The sequence below is a fragment of the Podarcis raffonei genome, chromosome 17 (assembly GCF_027172205.1).
Source record: "Podarcis raffonei isolate rPodRaf1 chromosome 17, rPodRaf1.pri, whole genome shotgun sequence".
NCBI lineage: Eukaryota > Metazoa > Chordata > Lepidosauria > Squamata > Lacertidae > Podarcis > Podarcis raffonei.
This window is the reverse complement of record NC_070618.1, coordinates 33,658,342-33,671,127: the sequence shown is the minus strand read 5'-3', so window position 1 is coordinate 33,671,127 and position 12,786 is coordinate 33,658,342. Positions and strand designations below refer to the sequence as shown.

The 12,786-nt window shown below is 45.0% G+C and overlaps 1 protein-coding gene across 1 annotated transcript; it reads right to left on the bottom strand.

The window, feature by feature from the left end:
- Positions 1–1,053: 1,053 nt before the first annotated feature.
- Positions 1,054–12,093, bottom strand: TNFSF14 (TNF superfamily member 14). The gene is made up of 4 exons (XM_053371616.1): positions 11,837–12,093; positions 9,547–9,583; positions 3,266–3,310; positions 1,054–1,656 (listed from the first exon to the last, which is right to left on the bottom strand). Exons 1-4 carry the CDS (start codon positions 12,047–12,049, stop codon positions 1,235–1,237), a joined length of 717 nt encoding a protein of 238 aa, XP_053227591.1. The 5' UTR covers positions 12,050–12,093; the 3' UTR covers positions 1,054–1,234.
- Between the last annotated feature and the right edge of the window lie 693 nt (positions 12,094–12,786).

Below are 12,786 nucleotides of genomic sequence, written 5' to 3'. Positions count from 1 at the left end.
AATGTTGCCTTCTCCTGCCCTCAGTGACTTCACACAGTTAAATCTTGTTGTTTACTTTGTACTGTCTTGTGAGATTGCTCTTCTCACTGCTTGATTGATCCCTGATTGGCAGGAAAAACTAATATTGGAAGCAATGCCCTGAGCCTCAGTTGCCCTTACTGACACCATCCCATTGTCAATTCTCATTCTACAGTCGTATCTTATAGGAAAAGCAGATACTTGCACATGGAGGAGAGTTCATAAAGTGATGTTTTTTTAACAAAATAATAATAATAGTAATATGCACAATCCCTTCTGAGATACTTGGAGAAGGAGGTTGGTTGCGGGAGGAGACGCTGAAAATAAACAAGGTATAAAGGCGCAAAGCACAGAAGGGTCAGATTGTTTTTTGGTTCTCCAAGAGATCACAATGCGGTGTCTTGATAGCTGACTACCGATCTCATGTCTTAGCAAGAAAGTTTCACTTTTCACCTCAGAGGTCAGATATGGTCTCCAGCACAGGATCTTCCTTAGCTGAGCAACAAGCTGAAATTGCAAAGCAGCGTTCTGGATTCTGCTAGGTATCTCATTTAAGATGTATGCATTCATTGGCAAGCAAACAAAATAAAAATAAAACCATCCTATTCTGTCGCCAATGCTGAGGCTATGTACAAAGATGTCCAATTTGTAGAGACTCTGAGGTGGCACCTTACATTTTCATATTCTGTGTCCCACCATAGTTCCTGGTCAAAGTGGATTTTTGTAGAATTTCAATGTGTGACCAGGAAAAGGCAAAACTAGCCCTGGAAAAACAACCAGCACTGCTCCAACATATTGGGGTATGGCAGTCGTGGACACCTGTTGGCTAGTGCCTATGGTGATAAATAATATTCTTGTTTTTCTTCTTATCTTTTGGCAGTCTGGGGAAGTATGAGGGCTTATCCACAAAAGCGGATAAGTACAAAGCTACCCTCCCTCTCACAGCAGTGTCCCAGCAACCCCCCTGACCACCACCAAAATGTTTTCAAACATTTCAAACAAGAGACCATCTTTTTCTATCCAAAAGGAGTGAACAGGCCTCTTCCCTTCAGCAAGGTGGACCCAGCTCCCCAGTAAGGCTCCCCTTCACCTTCATAATATTTGAGAAGTTATCAAGCTATTGCAGGATTGAGGCTAATTCTGCCACAGCAGTATAAGAAGGAAGCCATCTGGTTGTTCCACAGATTCAATTGTCTGTACACAGCTCTAATAGCTCTCAGATCATGAAGGCTCCAAAATATGATCTTGAATCATCCTTGACCCACACCAACTGCTTCTGAGACACCTTGATGAACACCTCATCCTTCTCCTCCAGCTGCACCATTCCAGCGAGGAAGCTATTATGCCTCCAATCTTTGCTGTTCTTCCAGTTGCAGTAAGGAATACTGTTGGTTAACAGCACCATGTGATCAGGATACCGAGAAGTCCTCTTGTAAACGGAGTGAGTGACAAACTGGCTGTTCTGCTGCATGTCTGGGCAGCTTGAATGCCCCAGGTAGAGCTTGGAATAGATGTAATAGTGTCCAGGCTTGCTGCAAATCAGGGAACCACCACTGTAGTTCATGTCCTGTAGGAAGGCCAAGCCATTTGTGGGTTCCCACTGCAGAGATCCGTTCGGAGCCACAGCGACAGAGGAACCTGCAAAACACAACACCCTGTATCTTCATTTGTGGTGGAGGTCGGGGTGAACGAACAGATCCTGTCCCTTTCAACAGTGAAATGATAATGGGATCAAACTAGGTCTGGGGGAGAACTTCATTTGGTTCATGTTTTAATGCAAACCTATCAAGTCCACACTTTCCAAGGCAAGAAGCGAAGCAAACACAGCTCTCCTTCAAAATTTACCCAGATTTTGCAATGCAGCTCTCCAGAGTAAACACAGGGTGCATATATTTGTGAAGAGGGTGCACAAGAATGCATATATTGTTGAATATATTGTTGAATAATACGTGGGGTGCGTATTACTTGCAAAAATGCATATACTAGACAAAATTTCATGGAAAAATGCATATACAAAGAGAAATGAGGATGAGGATGTAACAAATTCGCATGGGGACATTTATTTTAAAATTGCAGAAATTTTCTGCCATGGGGCAGACCAAATGTAAGACTAAAAAAGTAAAGGGACCCTGACCATTAGGTCCAGTCATGGCTGACTCTAGGGTTGCAGCACTCATCTCGCTTTATTGGCCGAGGGAGCCAGCGTACAGCTTCCGGGTCATGTGGCCAACATGACTAAGCCGCTTCTGGCGAATCAGAGCAGTGCATGGAAACGGCGTTTACCTTCCCGCTGGAGTGGTACCTATTTATCTACTTGCACTTTGACGTGCTTTCGAACTGCTAGGTTGGCAGGAGCAGGGACTGAGCAACAGGAGCTCACCCCGTCGCGGGGATTCGAACCGCCGACCTTCTGATCAAAAGTGAAAGGGCACCGCTAAATCAAACCTAAAAATTATGGTTTGAATACTCATCCACCCCGCCTTCCTGTATACCTTCTAGCTGGGGGGCCAAGGTTTAAGAAAGAGTAGGACCATGATACAGCCCAGGTTCCCTTCTCCTGGCTGCCTTGCAGGCCATGAAGTCCTGAGCTGCCTTGGAATCAGGATCAATGGCATTGACACGGAAAACTCCAGGAGAATCTCAATGCCACGTCTGCCAGCTCAGGCAGGAAGACTGCTGGGCAGTGAGGTGGGCAGTACATCAACAGGATCCCTAATCTGCCCCACTTGCCCAAAGCCAGTGTCTACTCTCCCACTGCCCTGCTGGCCATTGGTTCTGATCCACCATCTTACATATCCATTGCTAGACATCCGAGCTGAGCAGCTGCTTAGAACTTATCTAGAATCAACACTCCTGGGTTAGTGGTGTCTTAGGGCTCCAAGTGATGGTGGGTGGCAATTGGTGGCAGCAATGACAACACCAGGTTGGGGGGAGCAGCAGTGGAAGCCCAGTGGTGACAGGGCTCCAGGTTGAGGACCCAGTAGCACCATGGTGAGGGCCCACTCAAGCCTGCCACTGGTTCTATTAGGCAACTTTATAGCCCTTCTCATTTGTGCTTACTAGTCTGTACCCATCTCACAAGCCTAACTATAGGCTCCAGGTGGCCTGGCTGCAAGGTTAGCTACTCTCAACCTTTACACCCTGCACCCCTCCAGTCAACTGGCTCGGGATCACGCCCACGGCACTCAGCCTCTTGGAAAAGCTTGGCAAATGGTATAAATTTAATCCACTTAGAGAATTTTCTTACCTAGTGTCAGATGAGCAGCTGGCTTTTCAATGGTAGGTTTGTGACCTGTGGAAATGAATAAGGCAAAAATGAGTTTTGCTGGTTCCTTCTGTCTGCAGGTAGTTGTGCGTAGCAGAGGCACTTGCGAAGCAACTTCTCTGAGCAGCAGGTAACCGTGATCAGAGATTTGTAAGTGCTGCAATTCTGTGGGAGTGAGGAACAAGTACAGTGGCACCTCGGGTTAAGTACTTAATTCATTCCGGAGGTCCGTTCTTAACCTGAAACTGTTCTTAACCTGAAGCTCCACTTTAGCTAATGGGGCCTCCTGCTGCTGCCGTGCTGCCGGAGCACGAATTCTGTTCTCATCCTGAAGCAAAGTTCTTAACCCGAGGTACTATTTATGGGATAGCGGAGTCTGTAACCTGAAGCATATGTAACCTGAAGCGTATGTAACCCAAGGTACCACTGTATAGAAATGTACTGCTGGGCGCAAAGAATCTCAGATGATCATTTGGTGGGGATTTTAAAAGCACAAATTAATAATAATAATAATAATAATAATAATAATAATAATAATAATAATAGATTATTTATACCCCGCCCATCTGGCTGGGTTTCCCCAACCACGCTCACGGCTTCCAACAAAGTACTAAAATGCAATAGTCTGTCAAGCATTAAAAGCTTCCCTAAACAGGGCCGCCTCCAGATTTCTTCTAAAAGTCAGATAGTTGTTTATTTCTTTGACATCTGGTGGGAGGGCGTTCCACAGGGCGGATGCTGCTACCGAGAAGGCCCTCTGCCTGGTTCCCTGTAACCTCACTTCTCGCAGTGAGGGAACTGCCAGAAGGCCCTCGGCGCTGGACCTTAGTGTCCGGGCTGAACGATGGGGGTGGAGACGATCCTTCAGGTATACTGGACCGAGGTCATTTAGGACTTTAAAAGTCAGCACCAACACTTTGAATTGTACTGGGAGCCAATGTAGGTCTTTCAAGGTGTTAGGTGGTCTTGGCGGCTGTCCCCAGTCACCAGTCTAGCTGCCGCATTCTGGACTAGTTGTAGTTTCCGGGTCACCTTCAAAGGTAGCCCCACATAGAGCGCTTAGGGATGCAAAGAAATGTTTGAAAGTGTGTAGGCAGCATTGGCTAAAATCTCAGAACCCTAAAAGGTTGCTGGGGGCTTCGGCACCTTACATGACTTTTTGTTCTTCTCTATAGCAAAGCAGAATAAATGACACAGAAGAGTGAACATTGCAGAATGGATTATGCAACACAAGAAGAAGAAGAAGAAGAGAAGAGTTTGGATTTGATATCCCTCTTTATCACTACCCTAAGAAGTCTCAAAGCAGCTAACAATCTGCTTTCCCTTCCTTCCCCACAACAAACACTCTGTGAGGTGAGTGAGGCGGAGAGACTTCAGAGAAGTGTGACTGGCCCAAGGTCACCCAGCAGCTGCATGTGCAGGAGCGGGGAAGCGAACCCAGTTCACCAGATTACGAGTCCACCGCTCTTAACCACTACACCATACTATGCACATTTGCCCAGTTTATGTAACTGATACAGGCACCAGGACTCTACTTTTCTCATCATAGAAATTGGATACGTGCGGCACAAAAAAATTAAAAGATTATCACATCATTAAAAAGGTAACATTTTATTTAATTATTGGCACCATCTCAAGCTTTTGGGCTTCCCTGTAGGCAGCAATGAACCAGGGGTGTGTAGCATGAGAGCAAGAGCATATTTGACCTCCCTGAGGCAGGCAGCTGCCACACTAGCAAACCAGTTTCTGCAGCCGCTCCCTTCATGCTCACCATTTCACTTGCCTGCTTAGTCTTGCCCTCCCTCCAGTCCAGACCCAGTTCTGCCAGCAGGGACATGGGAGTTTGGAAAGGGTTCTCTGCCCCTTGTGCCATGTGACATGCCCTGGGTGGCCAAATGGCAGAAAAAGAAAGGCACGGTAGCTTCCGGGCATGGAGAGTCTGGAGGAGAAAGTGCTTCCCATTATATAACAGACAAGTCTTAACTTCTATTGCCTCTTAGATGCTTGGTGAAGACGTTCCTCTTTCAACAAGCCTTTGAAGTAGAGATTGTTACCCCAATTGGTATCTGCAGGGCCGGCCCTATGATGAGGCAGTTGCCTCAGGTGGCACATGCCAAGGTACAGGGAGGGGCCAAACTGTGAGTGCCTTATGGCTGGCCCAGTACTCTAGCCCTCAAATGCTGTGAAGGATGCTATCCTTACACTAGTATTGGACTAAGATTCAACTACCAGTCTTGTTGTCCTTCGCCTCAGGCAGCAAAATGCTTTGTGTCAACCCTGGGTATCTGAATTGGCTATTGGCTTTGAAACTGTTTTTATATTTGGAATTCCTTTTCGTTCTTTTTAATTGTTTTATGTGTGATTGTTTTATATGTGCAATTGTTGTGTGTGTGTGTGTGTGTGTGGGAGAGAGAGAGAGAGAGAGAGAGAGAGGGAGGGAGGGAGGGAGGGAGGGAGGGAGAAATTATTTGTAGAACTTCAGTGGGACATGTGCAGAAAATTTCCCAGTGGCTTGCGTTTCTTGGAATCAGACCTTGTCTGTCACATCCATTCTGCTGCTCTTAAGGGAAGTAACACACCATCTGTCATCCGAAAAGGTTCCTTCACATAGCCACATCTCAGGCATGATCACGCGGTGAAAAAGATGGATACTCAGCACAGCTCTGTGCTATTTACAGTTGAGATTAACTGTGTGCTTTCTTGCTCTAAAGTGTCCGCCAGTGCGGTTTTCATTCTAAAAGACATTTCCTGGTTTCCATTTGATATATAGACATCGACACGCACCTAGAGCCACTGACCCACAAGATTCCTCTGTGCCTATAGGCGATGGCAATTAATTCTACTAATGCATTGTGCAATATTTCCTTACCACACGGAAGGGTTGATGCAGCATGTAACCAGAGGAAATGATGTGCAGTCTGAGGGGGTGGGGAATGGAGGGTGGCGTAGGCGTCATTAAAAGGAACAGTCCAAGGTTTTGGGGTTTTTTTTCTTAGAGGAACAAAATGTTGCTACTCCCTTGTGTCTAATCATAGAATCGTAGAATTGCACGGGACCCATCCAACCCGTCTAGTCCAACCCCCGGCAATGCAGAAATCTCAGCTAAAGCATCCATGACAGATGACCACCCAACCTCTGCTTAAAAACCTCCAAGGAAGGAGAGTCCATCACCTTCTGAGGGAGTGAGAAGCATTGTAATAGCACATTACACCATCCAGAATTGACTAGGGCTTCTGTTATTTACTGAGAACAATAGGCTCCAGAATGCAGCAGTCTGATTGGTCCATAGGAGCCACCCAATCCAGGTCCAGGTAGAAGTGAATCCTCAACCTGATTGGCCTACAGGTGAATCCCGGAATTAGCCAATCACGTGGGGTCCATTGTGTAAATAATGTATATAAAGCAGACATTCTGGGGAAACGTCCATTCCTCCTCACCACTATGAGCTGAATAAAGAGCATGAAATCCACTCTCGACTCCAAGTATATTTCCCTCCCAAATGCAGCTGAACTGAGCGGATGGCAGAAGATATTGGTTCCACTTGGGAACTCCCAAAGTGTAGGGCAGATGTCTTGGGTTTTTTGACCTCACGGGCCAAACAGAATCCTTGTTGAGCTTTGTTTGGCCCATGGGATGAAGGATCGCCCTGCTTAAGAGGACCGCTCATCTTTCGTGGTGGGTGGTTTTGCGGCCAGGCCTCTGGCCCTGGCTGTGATCCGGCTCAGGGGTGGGGGATTAACGCCCCATTGCACCAACTCCAGCTGCATCACCCCCACCCAGCCAATCTATGCCAGCGGGGGGCATGGCCGCAGGTGTTTTAAACTGAGGGCAACCAGGGGCTTCCAATCTCTCGCCTCCTTGTCAGACCTCCCAAACCACCCGCCCTCTTTTTAAGCTTTGGTTTGATATGACCTTGCTATGGACAAATGCCAGCCGCCTTATTGCTGGGGCTGGGTAGGAATTTTCCCACTTGGCGAATCGGCACCTGCCATTTGGTTTTCACCTACATTGTAGCAATCGTCACAATTTTGTAAGGTTAGGCATTGGGTTAAGCCTTTGTTTAATGGAAGGGAGGTTGTAGCCTCCGCCTGCCCCTCCTCGATAAGGGTATCCTGTTAAAGGGATCTGGGGGTGTGGATCCTGACCACAACGCCAGTGGGGATCCCTGGAGTGCCCCTATTTGATGTAGGTCATAGGGCTCCCCCTTCTGGTGATTTACCCTTAGTTCCACTCCCTACAGGAGTCAAGATTGCCCTGGTTTCACACAGTGCCTAAGCTAAACCAAGTGCATCTGTAACCAATAAAGTTGTGGCCTGTTTTAGCCCATAATCCTAAATACTGGTGTCTCTGTGTTATTAATGAATGGGGAACTGCAGGGCACGGGGCCTTGGCACGCAAGAGGTTGGCAAAGCCAAACATCCATCTCAGGAGCAAAACAGTCAAGGGAAAAGACCCCCACAAATGCCCAGGTGCTTTATCGAAGGGCCCACGACCTATCACTAAGGAAGCTACCTCACACTTTTAATTTATTCAGGTTATTTATTGTTTTATTCAGGTTTGCGTACATTTTATTTATTTTAACGTATGTTAGGGTCCAGATTTTTAAAGGGGAAGGTTGTGATTTGCCAGGGAAATTCAATGTTTGACATTTGTTTAGGTTGTATGTTATTTCATTTGGACTTGTGGCCCTCTAATGTGAGCTGGAACACTGTCAAAGTCTTACTTTATGATAGTCTGATGACCAGGTTCAAATAAACAAATCTGAATCTTACATTTCCTCATGTGAGAGAAACCTCTGCATGACCACACAACAGTTTTAGAATCCAACGCTATTTATAGCTGGGATTAAATGTGTATTGTGGTATCAGTTAGTCGAAAGCAGGGAATGAGGTACCTGCGGACACTTCCAAGTTTCAATGTTTTGTTCATCTTTGATTTATAGTCCTTGATACACACACCAACACTACATTTATCTGTGGCTATAATTAAGCTATTGTAATTAATTCCACAAATGGGTTATGCAACATTCCCTTATAGTATGGAAGGGGTAAAATCAGGGCTGGATTTAGGTTTGATGAGGCCCTCAGGTACTGAAGGTAATGGGGCCCTTTATATGTCCAGCTGTCCTTTGTCAACAACAAATTGCCACTGTTTTTGAAGATATGCTATATGGTCATTTATGAACCAAATAGGTACCTAAAGCCATTTGCACATAACAAAATATGTATTTTATCAAAGTAATTGTTGAACTGAAATGCAATTAAGAAGAAGTATATTAATAGTGAAATACAATTAAGAAGAAGGATATTGGGGGGGCCAAGAGAGTGGGGCCCTAAGCTATACCTGTAACTTGTTTAGTTTATATGTAAATCAGGCACTGGGTGAAATAGCATATAATTAAACAAAGTACAGTAGTGACTGAGGGGAGAGGGAATGTTAGTAGGTACCCACAGGTTGTTGTTGTTTTGCTACCCTAGTGAACTGCTGGTGAACAAGGTCAGTTGAATCTTATTTAGTTTCTTTTTGTTGCAAAATCACACTAAAAGAGAAAGGAAGGAAGGAAATAATGGAAAGAAACTGGTAATCTGAATCTGAATCGCACACACTGCAAATCTGAATCTGAACAAAATCAGATAAGGGACAATTCAGCATTCTTTTCTCTGCCTCACTAAGCAGAGATACAATAAAATGGGTTACACTCGCAAATTAGCATTGGAAATTAATTTTGTTGTATGGAAATTACTTGTGAGCAGGGATGAGGGAGGAGCGTATTTGGTCCACTTTTCACAGCAAACCATCCTGACTCAATAATGTTGCCTGTGGAATGCAACTCCCAGTTGAATTAAAGACTTCCTCAGATTTTGCAATGTGGTTTCAGTTTGGAAAAGCACAAACAAGATACATGTTTTATATTTAAGTTGCATATTTTATGAATGAGTGCTTTGCAAAGCATTTAGAAGTACACATTTTGAGAGGCGTATATCTTAATTTTGAGAACTGCATGTTTTATGTTTGAGAAGTAGTGTTTTGTGTAAAAAGTGTATCGAAAAAGTGTACAGTGCCAGTTTGACTGAAATGGGACAGATATGCTGATCTCCTATCTACTATTGTATCATTATGACCACGGAGAAGGGATTTGCTGGATAATATGCCGCTACGTTAATATACTGTGTGAAACTTTTAATTCCACTTCTAGCTAACTGCAGAATAGCAATGCCTCAGGAGAACCAAAAGGCTCTAAATAAAGGGCAAGACAAACTTACCTTGTACAAATTTCTCAAAAGTTGCATCTGCAGATCCCTTTAAAAAAGGAAAAAATAAAATCCAGAAGTCAATTTCCAGTCAAACTGTCTGAAAAAGCACCCCACTCAGGTCTGAACAACTATAGTGCTGACAGAGGTCTCATCTCTGAAATATTTCTCACGGAATCATCAATATACGGGAAACCAATACTAGACAGACATAGTAAGCGGATGAATCACAGTTTGGACATTACATCTTTCTACCTTCTCCCACTGCTTCTCTAATATACACCCAGAATCTATTAAAAAATAATAATTTGGGAATGGCTGTTCTTCAGTTTCTGTGAAAAGTCTGTAATATCAACATATATGAATGTAGGGCCACTTCAGATATTGCAGACATCCTTCCTGGAAAACATATTTGGCATGAAAAAGAGCAGAAACCACAGATGGATCATCTTGAAGAAATTATGCTGCCTGAGGCTAACGACAAGATGGCGTCAGCCCCCCATTAAAGAGCTGTCATACCTCTTTGGACAGTTATGGCTTCACTCAAATAATTCTGGGAGCTGTGACGTGTGAAGGGTGCTAAGAGCTGCTAGGAAACCCCTATTCTCTCCTGCGGCTAGAATTCCCAGAGTTCCCTGTGAAGAGGGATTGAGGGTTAAAATCACAGTGGGAATTGTAGCTCTGTGATGGGAATGTGGGTCTCCTAAGAACTCTCCACACCCCTAACAAACTACAGCTCCCTGAATTCTTGGGGGTAGCCATGACTGCTCAAAGTGGTGTCATAGTGCTTTAAATGTATGGTGTGAATGTGGCCTAGCTTAGGGGGTCATACAAAGCTCTGCTCATTCCCTGCGCCTCAGTATCTACCGCCTGAGGCAGCAACCTCATTCTGCCTCATGGCAGGGACGGCCCCAGCTGCACCTATGGGAAGTTTGCTTCATGTGCATCCAGTCTATATGCACTTAGAAGCTAGGAGCAAGTTGCAGCTTTCTAGGATGGAAATAATGAATTAACAACGTTGTTAGTATATTTATTTTAGTGGATACAGTCCAGTCTCACTCCCCCAAGGGGAAGAGAGAATTCTGGCAGTGCTCAGAGTTTTGCACCCGAGGTCTCCATGTGGGGAGCACTCTTAAAGCTCAATTTACAACATCCCTCCTTATTGCCACAGGTATTAGTTGCTTCCCTGTTTCCAGAGAATTTTGTATACCAAAATAAGCACAATAAAATCTGTGCCATTCTCTCTTGGCACAGAGCATCCAAGCACATCAGATGAAGGGTGTGAGAATTATGAGTTTCCACACTCCATGTACATCCCCACATCTTCTAAGTTAGGAGATCCCTTTGTCTTTCTGCATAAGGTATCGTTAAAGGAAGGAAGGTCCATATGCTATTTTGTCTGGTAAGTTGGAAGAAAGTGAAATTCATTTTTAAGAGCAGCTGCATGTTCTTAAATGAAACCACAATCAACTTTCAACTCTAAATCCTTCAGATGAACTGGTCTGAGGTTCAGCTGGTTATTTATACTGTATCTATAGCTACCTGACGTTCTGTGCAATGCAAAGCATTTCAGATCTTAAAAGCTAACTTTTGCATTGTCTCATAGAAATTGTTCCTGAAAAACCTAATTGTACCCATAGTACCTGAGCAGCATGTATCCTTCCTCTCTCTCTCTCTCTCTCTCTCTCTCTCTCTCTCTCTCTCTCTCTCACACACACACACACACACACTGCACTGAACTCTAAGTACATAATCCACACAAACAAAAGAGCATAGGAATAGCAATACAGTACTGGATCACACCAAAGGATAATCTAGCCCCGCATCCTGATTCCTAAACCTAATCCTAACCCTAACCCTACATAAAACCTGGGCTGACTCTACACAAGATCCCTGCTCTGTGTCAATTTTTGCCACGTGTTTATTCATAATCCTGTTCCGTCTCATTTCTGGATTAATTGGCATATCTTTTAAAGATGGAATCTGAGAACCGTATCATAAAACTCAGAGAAGAGAAAAATCCAAAGCATAATTTACATTCTGATTCACATATTTCTCTAGGAGGTGGTGAATTAGGTCAGTGCTCAAAATGTCACCCAGACAAAATTCTCAACCAATGAGAAACAAACAAACAAACAAACAAACAAACAAACAAAGTGCATCTAACCCCTCAATACACAAGTCCTGGCATTCTTGCAGCTTCTATTCGTTCTTACTATTCAACATCCAACACCCAGAGCAACCCTCAACGTTCTGCTTCCCACTCTCCATCGCCCCTTGCTCTCTGTGCACTTGCTATGACCTGTGATGTGGCTTTGTCCAGTTCCTTGCGGAAGCAGAGAAGGAAATAAGCTTCTATGGCTAGACCAGCCAACGCCAGCAGCACCAGGATTCCCAGCAGCAGCTGGCCATACGGCCGTTTCTTCTGGGTCTTCCGCACGGGTGGCACGAAGGGGACATCCCTCTGTGGCACGTCCACGACAAAAACAGATGGGCAGCCCATTCTGTCCTCCATAACTCTTGTCTCTCAGTAGATTGGCAGCAGGATGGTTGTGGCACGAGGGGGATGTGTTGCTGAGCAGATAGGCTTGTTGCTTCTCTGTGGCCCGAGTTATGTACATGAGAGAGTGCAACGCCCACATCCCTGGAGAGGAAACCACAATCTTACCCAACTGGCCTCTACACACTAGGTTTCTACGCTTGCTTGGGTGGGCTGGGACTTCCTCGAGGGAAGCCACTCCCCTCCTGGTCCTTTCCTGAGTGGGAGTACACAACTTTCTGTTTGATCACCCACACATATTGCCATGGAGGGGGAAGGGGAAGGGTGCAGGGAGGCTGGCCCCAATTCTCCCCCCAGTCAGGAGCTTTACCTGTTCATATTGCCAGCTGTCAGTGGGAACAGAGTTCATGACCATGGACAGAGAAGCGTTTTTGACTTGCAGGTAAGTGGAAGGTGGGGTTCCTATCAGACATTTTAGGGAACAAAAATTGCTCATTTTTCAAATACAGTGGTACCTCAGGTGAAGTACTTAATTCGTTCTGGAGGTCTGTTCTTAACCTGAAACTGTTCTTAACCTGAAGCACCAGTTTAGCTAATGGGGCCTCCTGCTGCCGCCGCGCCACTGGAGCACAATTTCTGTTTTCATCCTGAAGCAAAGTTCTTAACCTGAGGTACTATTTCTGCATTAGCGGAGTCTGTAACCTGAAGCGTATGTAACCTGAAGCGTATGTAACCCGAGGTACCACTGTACT